The sequence below is a fragment of the Pristis pectinata genome, chromosome 14, assembly GCF_009764475.1.
Source record: "Pristis pectinata isolate sPriPec2 chromosome 14, sPriPec2.1.pri, whole genome shotgun sequence".
Lineage (NCBI taxonomy): Eukaryota > Metazoa > Chordata > Chondrichthyes > Rhinopristiformes > Pristidae > Pristis > Pristis pectinata.
In genome coordinates, this window is record NC_067418.1 from 3654953 (window position 1) to 3669449 (window position 14497).

General features: G+C 48.8%; 1 protein-coding gene across 10 annotated transcripts in view; it reads right to left on the bottom strand.

The window, feature by feature from the left end:
* The window catches only part of LOC127577915 (liprin-beta-2-like), a 285732-nt gene that overhangs the window by 56438 nt on the left and 214797 nt on the right, over window positions 1–14497 (bottom strand). For 8 of the 10 annotated variants that reach the window (XM_052029589.1, XM_052029588.1, XM_052029587.1 and 5 more), the window contains 5 exons: window positions 10778–10884; window positions 9246–9310; window positions 8009–8069; window positions 6219–6260; window positions 1609–1777 (listed from right to left, as the gene is read on the bottom strand). In XM_052029589.1, coding sequence (XP_051885549.1) covers window positions 1609–1777; window positions 6219–6260; window positions 8009–8069; window positions 9246–9310; window positions 10778–10884 — 444 coding nt within the window. The remainder of the gene's footprint in view (window positions 1–1608; window positions 1778–6218; window positions 6261–8008; window positions 8070–9245; window positions 9311–10777; window positions 10885–14497) is intronic. The other 2 variants (XM_052029584.1, XM_052029586.1) reach the window with 2 other exon arrangements.

A 14497-nucleotide genomic window follows, 5' to 3' on the forward strand; every position in this document is an offset into this window, starting at 1 on the left:
TGCTGTACTGATATAGGAAGAGAACAGGAACATGGTACTGAGGTACAAGGTCAGGCCCCTGATAGTACTGAATGGTAGAGAAAGGCCTAAGGGTCACACGGTCTTTTCCTGCTCCTGATTCTTTTGTCTGAATATTCCCAAAATAACAAGCTGTGATCTGTGAACGTAAGCAGATTGGCATAAAAACCAGTCATCAAGAAACAAATCCTTGGCAGTTCCGCCTTGGTAGTTCTTGCTCCAACCCTTCAGGGTGACCATCTCCCCTCTTTCTTTCCCGTTCTGATGAAGGGTCTCGACCCAAAACGTCAGCTATTCATTTCCCTCCACAGATACTGTCTGACCCGCTGAGCTTCTCCAGCATTTTGTGTGTTGCTCCAGATTCCAGCATCCGTAGTCTCTCGTGTCTGCAATCGTTACCGAGACTGGGCTTATACCAGACTCCACAACATGAATAAAGACCAGGCCTGTGTAGCACTGACAATAACAACCAGCTAAGCCAAAGGCCTGACTAGTAATGAATACACAAAGTAGTGCAGTTGATGTCTGTTAAATCCTGTGGTCAGTCAGAGTACAATTCATGGGGGAAGAGAGAAGGCAAGTGAATTTGACCCCTAAAGCGTACGTTAAAAAAATCCAGCATGTACAATTCATGTCCAGCCTAATATCATTTCCATCAAATGATTGGAGATCTGGAACCCCAGTCAAGGCCAGAGGTCAAATAGTTATGAGAGCAAAGGTCGAAGAAAATCACTCAGTCATCATTATTTGATGAACACAACTCCTGAAGCACAGCAAATACCTTCTTATAACTGGGGCCTACGGGAGTCCATGGCAAGAGTCATAGTTATAGAGCACAGAGAAAGGCCCCATGGCCAAACTCATCCATGCCCGTCTAAGCTGGTCCCATCTGCCCGTGTTTGGCCCAGATCCCACTAAACCTTTCTCATCCATGTACCTGTCCAAGTGTCTTTTAAGTGTTGTTACTGTACCTGCCTCAACCACTTCCTCTGGCAGCTCATTCCACATATGTAGCACCCTCTGGGTGAAGAAGTTGTCTCTCAGGTTCTTATTAAATCTCTCCCCTCTCCCCTTAAACCTATGCCCTCTAGTTCTTAATTCCCTGACCCTGGTAAAAAGACCCTATCTATGCCCTTCATGATTTTATACTCCTCTGTAAGATCACCCCTCAGTCTCCTACATGCCAAGGGAAAAAGTACTAGCCTGCTCAATCTCTCCCCACAGCCCAGTTCCTCGAGTCCTGGCAACACCCTCGTAAACCTCCTCTGCACTCTTTCCAGCTTAATGGCATCTTTCCTATAGCAGGGTGACCAAAACTGAGCACAATACTCCAAGTGACACCTCACTAACGTACAACTGCAACATAATGTCCCCATTCCTAAACCCAATGGCCCGACTGATGGAAGGCCAGCGTGCCAAAAGCCGTCTTCACCGCCCTATCTACCTGGGCTGAGAGGCCTGTTTCTGTGCTGCCGTATCTGTGACCCATCTCCCAAAGGTCCCACACTGGAATGATGGGCTGAATGCATTCCTGCTGTTCTGCAAGATTCCATGAACCAATGAGAGGCAAACTTTACCAGTCATACGTACTCAGATTGGCTGCCATGCTCTCCCAGTCTTCAGGACCTCCTGGCATTGAGCTTGGGACTGCAGCCAACCCTTGCGTCTGAGGAAACTGGTCAGCCTTGTCCAAGTGGTTGGATGGTGGGAGTTTCCCAGGGAGGGTCTGGTACTTGCTGTCATCCAGGTAAGCTTTCCTCTATTGGGTAAAGGCAAGACACATGCAATAAATATCAGACACAGCATCTAACCACACACAAAACGAAAGGCAGGAGGTCTCTCACAAACCTGCTCCATACCACAATAGTGTCACCATCAGGGTTGAACAGTCTTGCCTTTGCTCCTGCAACAACATGCATGAAGTTGCAGAGAGCTGTGGACACAGCCCAATCCATCATGGCTCTCATCCATGGACTCTGTCTACACTTCTCGCCGTCTCGGGAAGACAGCCAACAGAATCAAAGATCCCTCCCACCCCGATCATTCTCTCTTCTCCCCCCTTCCGGTGGGCAGAAGATATAAAAACTTGAGAACACGTACCACTAGGCTCCTATCCCACTGTTATAAGACTCTTGAACAGATTTGTTACATGATAAAGATGAACTCTCATCTCTCAATCTACCTCGTCGTGGCCCTTGCACCTTATTTGTCTACCTGCACTGCATTTTCTCTGTAACTGTAACACTATATCATGTTATTGTTATCCTGTTGTATTACCAAAATTTACTGATGTATGGAATGATTTGTCTGGATGGCATGCAAAACAATGTTTTTCACTGTACCTCGGTACACGTGACAATAATAAACCAACTACCAATCTTCCCAAAACTTTATGTAGCCTTTCAAGAATCATCATAAAATTAAATCTGACACTGGCATTCACAAGGAGATGGGAGGGGAGATGGCAGGAGGCTGCTTTGTTCAAGACAACAGTTTTAAGGAACGACTTAAAAGGGGTAGGAGATGAGAAGTTTAGGAAATAACAGAGAGCCCAGTGCCCAGGAAGCTGAAGGCATGGCTGTCAATGATGGACCAACTGAAGTTGTGGGTGATTGAGGGGCCAGGACTGGAATAGGGTAGAAATAGCGTCATCGTCATGGAGAGATACAGCACAAAACGAGGCCCTTCGGCCCACCAAGTCTGTGCTGATCATCAACCACCTATTTACATTTATCCTACACTAGTCTCATTTTATCCTCCCCACATTCCCATCAACTTCCCCCAGATTCTACCCCCCACCCACACACTAGGGGCAATTTACAGCGGCCAATTAACCCACCAACCCGCACGTCTTTGGGATGTGGGAGGAAACCGGAGCACCCGGAGGAAACCCACACGGTCACAGGGAGAACGTGCAAACTCCACACAGACAGAACCAGAGGTCCGGATTGAACCCGGGTCTCTGGCGCTGTGAGGCAGCGGCTCTACCCGCTGCACCACCGTGGTGCCCTTAACCTTGGTGAGCTGCAGGGCCTAAAGGAGATTGCAGGGAAAGAGAGGGGGCAAGGCCATGGAGGGAAGTGGAAATAGGTATGAGAGCTTTAAAACTGAGGCGTTCCTTAAAAGCTGTAAGCAAGCATGTCTCCAAATAGAAAAACATCAGCAGTTCAGACACTAGAGCCTACTCTGCTATTCATGGTTAATCTGTGGGTGTTGTAGTAGGGAATAGTGAAATGGCTCCGTAGCACTGAAGTAAAGAACAGGGGGACGATCATGCAGCAGAGAGATAAAGGGAGACTCTGCAGGGTTGGTACCAGACAGAGAAAGTCTTGAACCGGCTCAAATCGACCTGAACCATGAACTGCAGGCTAAAGTCAACTTTAGTAAACTCATGCCTGGTTATCCGCCTAAACTCCATAGACTCCAGGATGAAAGCTTACATATAAGGTAGAGATGGAACTACACACGGCTCATGTAGCACACAGGCATTAAAGCTTGACACTGCAAAAGGCTTACCTCATTCTATGTATAAACAGCGCATGGGTCGGGGGGGAGGGGTAGGGATAATGGGGGCAGGGTGGAAATAGAAAAGAAGTTGTATAAGAATAATGGAAATTTTGGATCAGGGAGCATTTGTTCCACGATGAGTGACTCCCATGTTGATGTCAGCTTGCAATACAGAGGAAGTTTGTTCTAAAGGTAAACCCCGAATTCTTTCTGTCTCCAAGAAGGGGTCACAGTCCCCAGGACATGTACAAGACATCTAGAAGTGAGGCGTTTCTTCAGAGGGTGAGAACCTGCATAATTCCCTCATCGTGGACAGCAGTGGACATCAAGTTGTTAAGTACATTTTGACAGGTACATTTCTAGATAAAACCAGCATCAAAGAGTACGAAAGAATGATATTGAGACAGATTATCAGTCCAAATGGCAGAGCAGGCTTGAAGGGCTGAATGGCCAACTTGTACTCCAATTGTTTCCATGTTTCCCACATGATCTCCATATTCTACGATTCCTGAAAATCTTGAACATCTCCAGTGGCTTCTAGAGAATTTCAGAGTCCTTTTGAGTGAAGACCTTTCGCATCCAAGCACTAATGGGCTGACCCTTCATCCCAACAACTTGCTCTTTGATTCCAGACTCTACAGCCTGAGGAACCAGCAGCAAAGAGGTCATTGTACTCATGAGCCCTTGGATCTGGATAAGAGTGAAGCTCGAGGGAGATGGACATTGGTTCCCACATTTCCTAAATTACATCAGTAAACACACTTTAAAAGAAGTCTTTCATTGGCTGTAAGTCACGTTGGGATGCCTTGAAGTTGTGGAAGATGTTACAGAGATGCAAGTACAGGTTGAAACTCTCAAGTCAAGCACGCTTGGGACCTGACTGGTGCTGGCCCATAGAAACTCCGGACCACAGCCCCTGATTATCTTCCTCTGAGCAGAATTTTTAAGCATACACCACATCAGGGTTCCAAATACTGTCTGTAACCTGAAGTTGGAAACTCTGTTGGCTAATTGTAGGAAGGATGTGGAAGCTTTAGAGAGGGTGCAGAGGAGATTCACCAGGATGCTGCCTGGATTGGAGAGCATGCCTTATGATGATAGGTTGAGCAAGCTAGGGCTTGTCTCTTTGGAGAGGAGGAGGATGAGAGGTGATTTGACAGAGGTGTACAAAATGATAAGAGACATAGATTGAGTGGACAGTCAGAGACTTTTTCCCCAGGATGAAAAATGGCAAACACAAGGGGGCATAATTCTAAGGTGATTGGAGGAAGGTATAAGGGGGATGTCAAGGGTAAGCTTTTTCTACACAGAGAGTGGTGGGTGCGTGGAACGCACTTCCGGCAGAGGTTGTGGGGGCAGATACATTAGGGGCATTTAAGAGACTCTTAGATAGCCACATGAATGATAGAAAAATGGAGGGCTATGTGGGAGGGACGGGCTAGATAGATCTTAGAGCAGGATAAAATGTCAGCACAATATTGTGGGCCAAAGGGCCTGTACTGTGCTGTAATGTTCTATATTTTAAGGTCGCAAAAGTTCACTGGTAGGTTCATTAGCTGCAAGTTCGAATGCAATCTTAGTTAATTATAGATCTTAGTTAGAATTAAACTGGTAAATTGGTAACTTGGTTTATTATTATCACGTGTACCGAAATACAGTGAAAAACTTTGTTTTGCATGCCATCCATACAGATCATTTCATCACATCAGTGCATTGAGGTCGTACAAGGGAAAACAATAACAGAATGCAGAATAAAGTGTTACAGTGACAGAGAAAGTGCAGTGCAGGCAGACAATAAGGAGCAAGGGCCATGACGAGATAGATTGTGAGGTCAAGAGTCCATCTTATCGCACTGGGAGATTGCTCAATAGCCTTATAATAGCGGGATAGAAGCTGTCCTTGAGCCTGGTGGTACGTGCTTTCCGGCTTTTGTATCTTCTGCCTGGTTGGAGGGGGTGAAGAGAGAATGTCCGGGATGAGAGGGGTCTTTGATTACGTTGGCTGCTTTACTGAGGCAGTGGGAAGTGTAGACAAATGTTAAGGCATACAGATCTGCTCAAAACATGCTGGAGCTAGAGAGTTAGCAGACCACAGAATGCCAGACCAGAGAGTTTCAAATTGTAGCCTGGAGAATGTATGTATTGAACCATATTCCAGTTTGTCTGGGTGTGCTGGTATTTAACACTGCACTTGAGCTCAGAGTCTGAATTCAGCTGAAAAGATCAGGCTTCAGAATTTGCTGAATTGTCGCACAATGCCAGACTGCTTCCTGAGGGATCTGGCCACCTTCATCTAGTCTTTTTGAGTCCACAACGCCTGGTTGACTCTCGACTGACCTCTCGAGGGGCCACACTGTTCTATCCAACCTGCCGAGGCACAAACCACCACTGACTTGGGGCAACTAGCCATGGACGGGAAATACCACCTTCACCAGCGGTGCCCACACCCCACGAGCACACAAGCACCAAGATAGCCTCACCGGACACAGTTAGCATCGCAGACCTTTGTAGGAGAGGCAAGAGTTAATTTTGTGTTGGTGATTCAAGATAATTCATTTAAGAGCAGGTCAACAGTTCCTATTCCCAGAAAGCGCACAGACAGAAACACACACACACGCACGCAGACAATGAGTAATGTAGCAACCAATAGGATCAGTGGAGAGGAAGTTAAAGATTAAATAAATGAGTTAATACCTCAGATTGCGGGGGCTCCTCATTCTCCCTGACTGAGAGCTGCTGAGTTGGAGGAGGAGAGAGGAGGAAGGTGGAATCAGTGCATGAATCGATGGAGTAAAGAATTAATGTCGACATCTTGCTAGTAAACACTGCTAACTTTGCTCCACACAATGGCAACGTACAGCGATATTCAGTTTTGGATTCATGGGAAGGTGCTTCTGTGAACGATGCCCCAGGAAGGGGATGGTCTGTTTGTGCAGAACCCAAAGGTTGTCTGTCGAGTGTTTAACCTTTAGCTTTCCATGGGAACAGGTTCCTGAAGGAGTGTTTCTCAACTTCATTCCTCTGCACCCCAGCTCTAACCTCAGAGAATGCTTTCATCTATAAAAGCCAATGCACCATGAGTCAGAGAGCTACGCACCATGGAAACAGGCCCTTCGGCCTAACTCGTCCGTACCGAGCAAGGTGCCTTCCTGAGCTAATCTCACTTCCTTCCATTTGGCCGCGTGTGTGTTTTTGTGTGTGTGTGTGTGTGTGTGTGTTTGTGTGTGTGTGTGTTTGTGTGTGTGTTTTTTGTGTGATTGTGTCCTGTAGAATGCTCCTTCAAGCTTTGACCCAGCTTTGCGTCCTTGTTATCCCCTGTAACCATGAGGAAATAAGCAGGGTCACATTATACAGCACAGAAAACAGGCCCTTTGGCCCAACTCATCCATTCTGACCAAGGCGCCTTCCTGAGCTAGTCCCATTTGCCCACATTCCCCCCCACATCCCTCTAAACCCCTCCTATCCATGTACCTGTCCAAGAGTCTTTAAATGTTGGAGGAACAAAGGACCGCAGATGCTGGCAGCTAGATGAAAAACACAATGATGCTGGAAAGGGGAGAGAAGAAACATGAACAGCCTATCTTTCCCCGCCTCTTTTTCTATCTGCCCCTTTTTTTTCCCCCTCTCTCTCCTTACCTTTGACCCATCCCCCGGTGGGTCTGCTCTCCCCTCCTCCCCCACACCTGCCCATCACCGTCTCTTACCTGCATCTACCTATCACCACCCTGTGCCCACCCCACCTCCCCTCTTTTGTCCACCTATCACTGCTCTGCTTTTCCCTCCTATATATTGGGCTTCCCCTTTTCCTATCTTCAGTCCTGAAGAAGGGTCCTGACCCGAAATGTTGACCGCCTGCTTTTCTCCACCGATGCTGCCTGGCCTGCTGAGTTCCTCTGTTTTACATCAAGATATTCCAGTATCTGTAGTCTTTTGTTTCTCTCCTATATGGAATGAGCTGCCAGAGGAAGTGGTTCAGGCAGGTCCATTACCAACATTTAAAGAGCACTTGGACAGGTACATGGCTAGGAAAGGTTTAGAGGGATATGGGCCAAATACAAGCAAATGGGACTAGCTTAGATGGGAATCAGGGTAGGCATGGACCAGTTGGGCCGAAGGGCCTGTTTCTGTGCTGCATGACTCTGAGACTCCCACAATATTCCTGCCACATCACTTCAATAATCCAAGGGACTGTTTCAATGGTCCCACCATATCCAGACGATGCTTCTGCTCTCTGCCCCCTGCTCCCTCAATAGCCAAGGGATATCACAGCAACTCTCCTGCAACAGTACTGCTTCCAAATTCCTGTGATACTCCTTTTCATTCCAAGACTTTCACGGCTCTTGCTCCTTGTGTGCACTTTGCAATGATCTCTCCAAAATAAAACCCAACAAAATAGGGGTGGGTGGTCTCTAAAGTCGAGACTTGTGTTCAAGTGGACGATTTTCCCTCCTCCCGCACCCGGAGTGAAACCTTGTAGTGCTGACCTTCGGGGATCGGGTACTGTTTAGCTCCTCCAGGCTAGCAGATGTCCTCCTTGGTTCTGTCCTGCAAGATTCAAGGGAAAACACAGACAATCCACAGAGCAGGAGAGTGAGACATCCACAGCAGAGCCCCTTCCTGCCCAACCCCGCACCAGCAGCAGGGTGGAGTTTGCTCCCTTCTCTGATGCACCCTGGACCGCCCCTCCTCGCTTGCCAGGTCTGCTCCTTTAGGGCACTGGAGGGTTTCCCCCGAGGGCGAAGTGGTGGGTCCTGAGGGCAACGAGGGGCTGATTGACATCAGCCTCTGTAGATGATCGATTCCCTGTCCTTAGTGGGGAGTGGTCAAACTGGCTGGGGGGTGGTCAGTGTGGTGAATTATGATGGGGGGGGTGCTATACAAAGGCAACGGGGGGATTGAGGGGAGATTAAAGTGCACGGGGAGGCAGGACTGGTGGGGAGATAGGGGGGATGTATGGAGTATGGAGGATGGGGGGAATGAGGGGGGGATTAGGTGGTATGGGAGGGGGTGATGGAGGGTGGGAGGCTGAGGAATGGTGTGAGGGGGTGTGGAAGGGGGTGAGGATGGAGGGTGGGGGGCTGAGGAATGGGGTGGGGGGGGTGAGGGCGGGGAGTGAGGTTTGAGAGCCCTCAGTACATCCCTTCGGTGGGGAGCGCGTCACTGGGCTTCACATCACTGGGACGGGCAGCCCTTCGGGGGAATGTGTCACTGAGCGGTTAATGAATCTCACCCGGGGAGGGGATCTCTGTGGACCTGGACACCCTGCCCGCTCCCCACCCCTCCCCACAACCCCCAGGGGTATTCAAGGGTTCTCAGTGGGATAGGCTGGACTCTCCACGAAACCCTGCTACGATTACTCAGAGCTCCCGCTGGCCATGGCCGTCACACCATAGGGTCCATCGGCCACGGTCCTGCTCCGTGTTGTACACACCAGTGGCTGGGAGCTGCCATCTCATCGTCTGCAGAAATGCTCCTGTCAGGATGAACTGGGACACTTCTGGAATACAGAGAAGGGATGGTCAGTGGTCAAGGTTGGAGCCAGACGGTGTGACCACTGCGCACTGACTGACGGGGGGAGGGAGAGGCAACTTGGAGCTGGAAGTACACAGCAACAAGGCTCTGCTACCCAATCCCAGGAACATTTCCCACACTTCCTCTCCCCCCAACCCTTTCCCCAATGCTCTCCACATCACCTTTTCCTCCTCCAGTAAAGTTCCTCACCTCACATCGATCTCGACAGGAGTCAGCTGCAGCTCTGCCGGGGATGAGTGGATGCTGGTTGACAGCTGCATTGAAACAAGAAGGGAGCTCAGAAAGGTCTACAAGTGACAAAGGTGTGTGTGCCTTGATTTAGTTAATAGAAATATAAACTCTCCGCATTGACAGAGCTCCTTCCGTGATTACAGAAAATCACAAAGTGCTTCACGGCCAATGAATTTTTTTTTGTTGAATGCAGTCACTGGAAGTGACGTGGGAAAAGCAGCGGCCATCTTACGCACAGCAAGATCCCAACATGAGGGTCACTGCATCAACCTGTTTCTCCGTCAGGTGACCAGGGTGAACTCCAGCTTGACCCACGGGCCCCTTGTGTCCACCTGACTGTAGTGTAGGGCAGGCATGGTTAGCGAAACGCTATTGCAGCGCCAGCGACCCGGGTTCAACTCTAGCTGCTGTCTGTAAGGAGTTTGTACATTCTCCCCGTGTCTGCGTGGGTTTCCTCCGGGTGCTCCGGTTTCCTCCCACATTCCAAAGATGTACGGGTTAGGAAGTTGTGGGCGTGCTATGTTGGCGCCGGAAGCGTGGTGACACTTGCGGGCTGCCCTCAGAACACTCTACGCAAAAGGTGCATTTCACTGTGTGTTTCGATGTACATGTGACTAATAAAGATATCTTATCTTATCTGCCAAACTTGTCTTCCTTCAAAAGACAGCAGGTGACAGTGCAGCACTTTCTCAGTCCCGCACAGATTTGTCCCGTGCTCAAGATTCAAGAGTCGTGGAGGGACGCAGCTCAGAAGCAGGCCCTTCGGCCCATTGAGTCTGTACAACCCATTTACACTGATCCTACATTAATCCCATCTTTTCTTCTCCCCATCAACTCTCCCCTGGGCTCTGCCACTCACTTAGTCAAGTCAACTCAAGTCGAGTTTATTGTCATGTGCACAAGTACGGTGACGTACAAGTATAATGAAAAACTTGCTCACAGCAGCATCACAGGCGCGTAGGTACAGACAACACATAGAATATAAATTATACCTAAATTATAGCAGTGTCGAGAGAAAAAAAAGTGCAAAACAAGAGCTAAGTGCAAAAAAAGACACAATCAGAGACAAGTCCATTGTAGGTCACAAGGTGGTCCGTAGTGTCCCGTTGCTGAGGGAGGGTTAGGGTTGTGCCGGTCGGTTCAAGAACCGAACGGTTGTGAGGAAGTAGCTGTTCCTGAACCTGGTGGTGTGGGACTTCAGGCTTCTGTACCTCCTGCCTGCCCGCCAGCTACAAACAACTGGCCCTACTCAAGGTCAATTAACCTACCAACCCACACGTCTTTGGGATGCGGGAGGAAACCAGAGAACTTAGGAGAAACCCACGTGGTCCCACTGAGAACATGCAAACTCCACATAGACAGCAGGTCAAGAGAGAGATTTGTACCCACTACCTTCACAGGGAGACAAGGATACTGCCCTCTGAGCCACGCCAACACACACAAAATAAAGATCATTGGCAAACTTTGAAAGGCAACTTCACAATGATTACCTCTGGCTTCATTTCTTCACAGTGCCCCAGTTTGGTGGGGGTCGCTACCTTTGAACAGACACTCAGTTCCTCTTCACTGCTCCCCATGAGTATTTGTTCTGAAGAACCTTAAACAAAACATTGGTAGCTAGTTCATTGCACGTTATATGGTGGCCAGGTATAAAGTCACAGAGTTGTACAGCACAGAAACAGGTCCTTCGGCCCAACACGTCTGTGCCGACCTTTTTGCCTATCTACACTAATCCCATTTGCCTGCATTAAGTCTGTATTTTCTATGCCTTGCTTATTTAAGTACCAATCTAAATGCCTCTTAAACACAGTGACTATATCTGATACTACCACCTCCCCTGGCACCGAGTTCCAGATATCAAACACTTTCTGTGTATATTGCAGAGAGTTGTGGACACAGCCCAGCGCATCACGGACACCAGCCTCCCCTCCTTGGACTCTGTATTTACCTTTTGCTGCCTTGGTGAAGCAGCCAACATAATCAAAGACCCCACCCCCCCGGGTCATTCTCTCTTCTCTCCTCTTCCATCAGGTAAAAGATACAGGAGCCTGAGGGCACGTATCACCAGGCTTAAGGACAGCTTCTACCCCACTGTGATAAGACTATTGAACGGTTCCCTTATACAATGAGATGGACTCTTGACCTCACGATCTACCTTGTTGTGACCTTGCATCTTATTGCACTGCACTTTCTCTGTAGCTGTGACACTTTACTCTGTACTGTTATTGTTTTTACCTGTACTACATCAATGCACTCTGTACTAACTCAATGTAACTGCACTGTGTAATGCCAATACCAATACCTCGTTATTCCTCTTTTGCACTGTTTCCTAACTTATAGTAATTTTTATGTCTTTATGTCTTGCACTGTACTGTTGCTGCAAATCACATATGTCAGTGATAATAAACCTGATTCTGATTAAAACTTACCCTTCAGATCCCCTTTAAAACTCCTTCTGCTCACTTTAAACCTCTGATCTCCTGTTCCTGATATCCCCTACCCTGGGAAAAGATTCCATCTACCTCTCATAATCTTACACACCTCCCTCAGGTCTCCCCTCAGCCTCCTTCGCTCCAGGGAAAACAGTCCCAGCCTGTCCAATCCCTCCCCGTAACTAAAGTCCTCCAATCCAGGCAACACCCTGGTGAATCTCCTCTGCACCTTCTCCAGTGCAGTCAGTAACATGACCACCTGTACAGATGCCTTGTGTCAAACCCGTTTCATTTTGCCTCCCACTCTGTTCAATGGGAGCACCACAAGGCCAGCCCTGTGAGCCCACGGAACACAGAACAGTACAGCGCAGGAACAGGCCCTTCGGCCCACCATGTGGAGAGCACCTCCCCCTTGAACTGCCTCAGACGTGAGTGGGCTTCCACACTGCTGGCCTACATGGAGCTATTACGAATGAGAGATGATCTCAGTAAAAAGTAAAAACTTCTTATGGGGCTTGATAGGGTAGATGCAGGTTTCTCCTGGCTGGGGTGTCCAGAATCTGGGGTCTCTAAATTAGGGGTGGGCCAGTTCAGGACAGGGATGGTAGTGAACCTTTGGGATCCTCTACCCAAGAGAACAGTGGAAGGTCAGTGGTTGAGTATATTCGAGAAGGGCTCAATAGGTATTTGACGATGTGTGGATAGTGGGTGCTGATGAGGCAGGGAGTTTGTGAGGTGCTCCGTTGCTTATGCCACTTACACGGGGCCTCTGTGTGCTCTGGAGGTTCTCGACACCACCCCAGGTGCTCCTTGTCCACCTTGACCAGCCAGGGGCCAGAGATTCCAAGGAGTCAGTAGGGATCTTGCATTTTCTTCAAGGAGCTTCGAGCACATCCTTACAGGGCTCGGAACAGAGTGCCTATTGGACCCTGTATCTAAGGAAGGATGTGCTGGCCCTGGGGATGGTCCAGGGGAGGTTCACAAGAATGATCCCAGGAATGAATGGGGAGCATGTGATGTCTCTGGGTCTGTACTCGATGTTCAGAAGTATGGGGGGGGGGGGGGAAGGGGGGAACCTCACTGAAACCTACTGTTAGGGGTAGATAGAGTGGACGTGGAGAGGACGTTTCCACCAGTGGGAGAGTCTAGGATCCGAGGGCACAGCCTCAGAATAAAGGGACTTCCCTTTAGAACTGAGATGAGGAGGAATTTCTTCAGCCAGAGGGTGGCGAATCTGTGGAATTCGTTGCCACGGAGGGCTGTGGAGGCCAAGTCATTGGGTGTATTTAAGGCAGAGATTGATGGATTCTTGATTGGTAAGGGGGTTAAGGGTTACGGGGAGAAGGCAGGAGAATGGGGCTGAAAAAAAAAATCAACCATGATTGAATGGCGGAGCAGACACGATGGGCTGAATGGCCTAACTCCGCTCCTGTATCTTTATGGTCTGTTTCGGGAATCTGGAGTCAGGCATGTAAAGGACGTGGCCTGTCCAGCGCAGTTGACTGAATGTAACTGGGGCCTCAGTGCTGGGGATGTTGGTCTGGGAGAGATCTGCTCCAGTGAAGCGAGTGGATTTTGCAGGGACTGTGTTGGTGGCATTTCCCCAGGGCATTGATGTGCCGGCTGTAGGTAGCCCAAGGCTCAGAAGCAGAGAGGAGAGCTCTTGCTGACTGCACATACTGATGTACTCCCAGCAACCCCAAGCAAACATGAACACACCTCGTCCTGACGTCCGAAATCTAACAAACAAACTGTGTCAATGCAGAAAATTATTTTAAAATTATAAAAACAAAAGTAGCTGGCCACAGCAATAACCGTGGAGAAATGAACAGGGTCATAGTGTTATACAGCATGGAAAACTGGCCCTTTGGCCCAACTTGTCCATGCCAACCAAGATCTCCACAGATGATGCCTGACCCGCTGAGTTCCACCAGCATTTTGTGTGTGTTGCTCCAGATTTCCAGCATCTGCAGCCTCTTGTGTCTGTCCAAGCTAGTCCCATTTGCCTGGATTTGGCCCCTATCCCTCTAAACCCTTCCTATCCATGAATCCGTCCAAATATCAAACATTGTAATTGTACTCGCCTCTGCCACTTCCTCTGGCAGCTCGTTCCATACACCCACCACCCTCTGTGTGGAAAAACTTGCCCCTCAGGTCCCTTTTAAATCTTTCCCCTCTCACCTTGAACCTACGCCCTCTAGTTTAAGACTGCCCTACCCTGGGGAAAAGACTGCGACCATCCACCTCATCTATGCCCCTCACGATTTGATAAACTTCTATAAGGTCACCCCTCAGCCTCCTTCGTTCCAGGGAAAACAATCCCGGCCTGTCCCGTCTCTCCTGATATCTCAGACCTACCAGTCCCAGCAACATCCTTTGTGACCTGGGTGTATCGTTACTGCGGCAAAGTGACTGGGAAAAGGTCGGTCACAAGACAAAGGAGCAGAAGTAGGCCATTCGGCCCATCGAGTCTGCTCCGTCACTTCACCATGAGCTAAACTATTCTCCCATCTAGCCCCAATTCCCAGCCTTTTTCCCATATCCCTTGATATCCTGACTAATTAGATACCTGTCGATCTCCGCCTTAAACACCCCCAATGATCGGGCCTCCACAGCTGTACGTGGCAACAAATTCCATAAATCCACGACCCTCTGGCTAAAGAAATTTCTCTAATTCTAAGACTGTGCCCTCTTGTCCTGGACTCACCCACCATGGGAAACAACTTTGCCACATCTACTCTGTCCAGTCCTTTCAACATTCGAAATGTTTCTATGAGG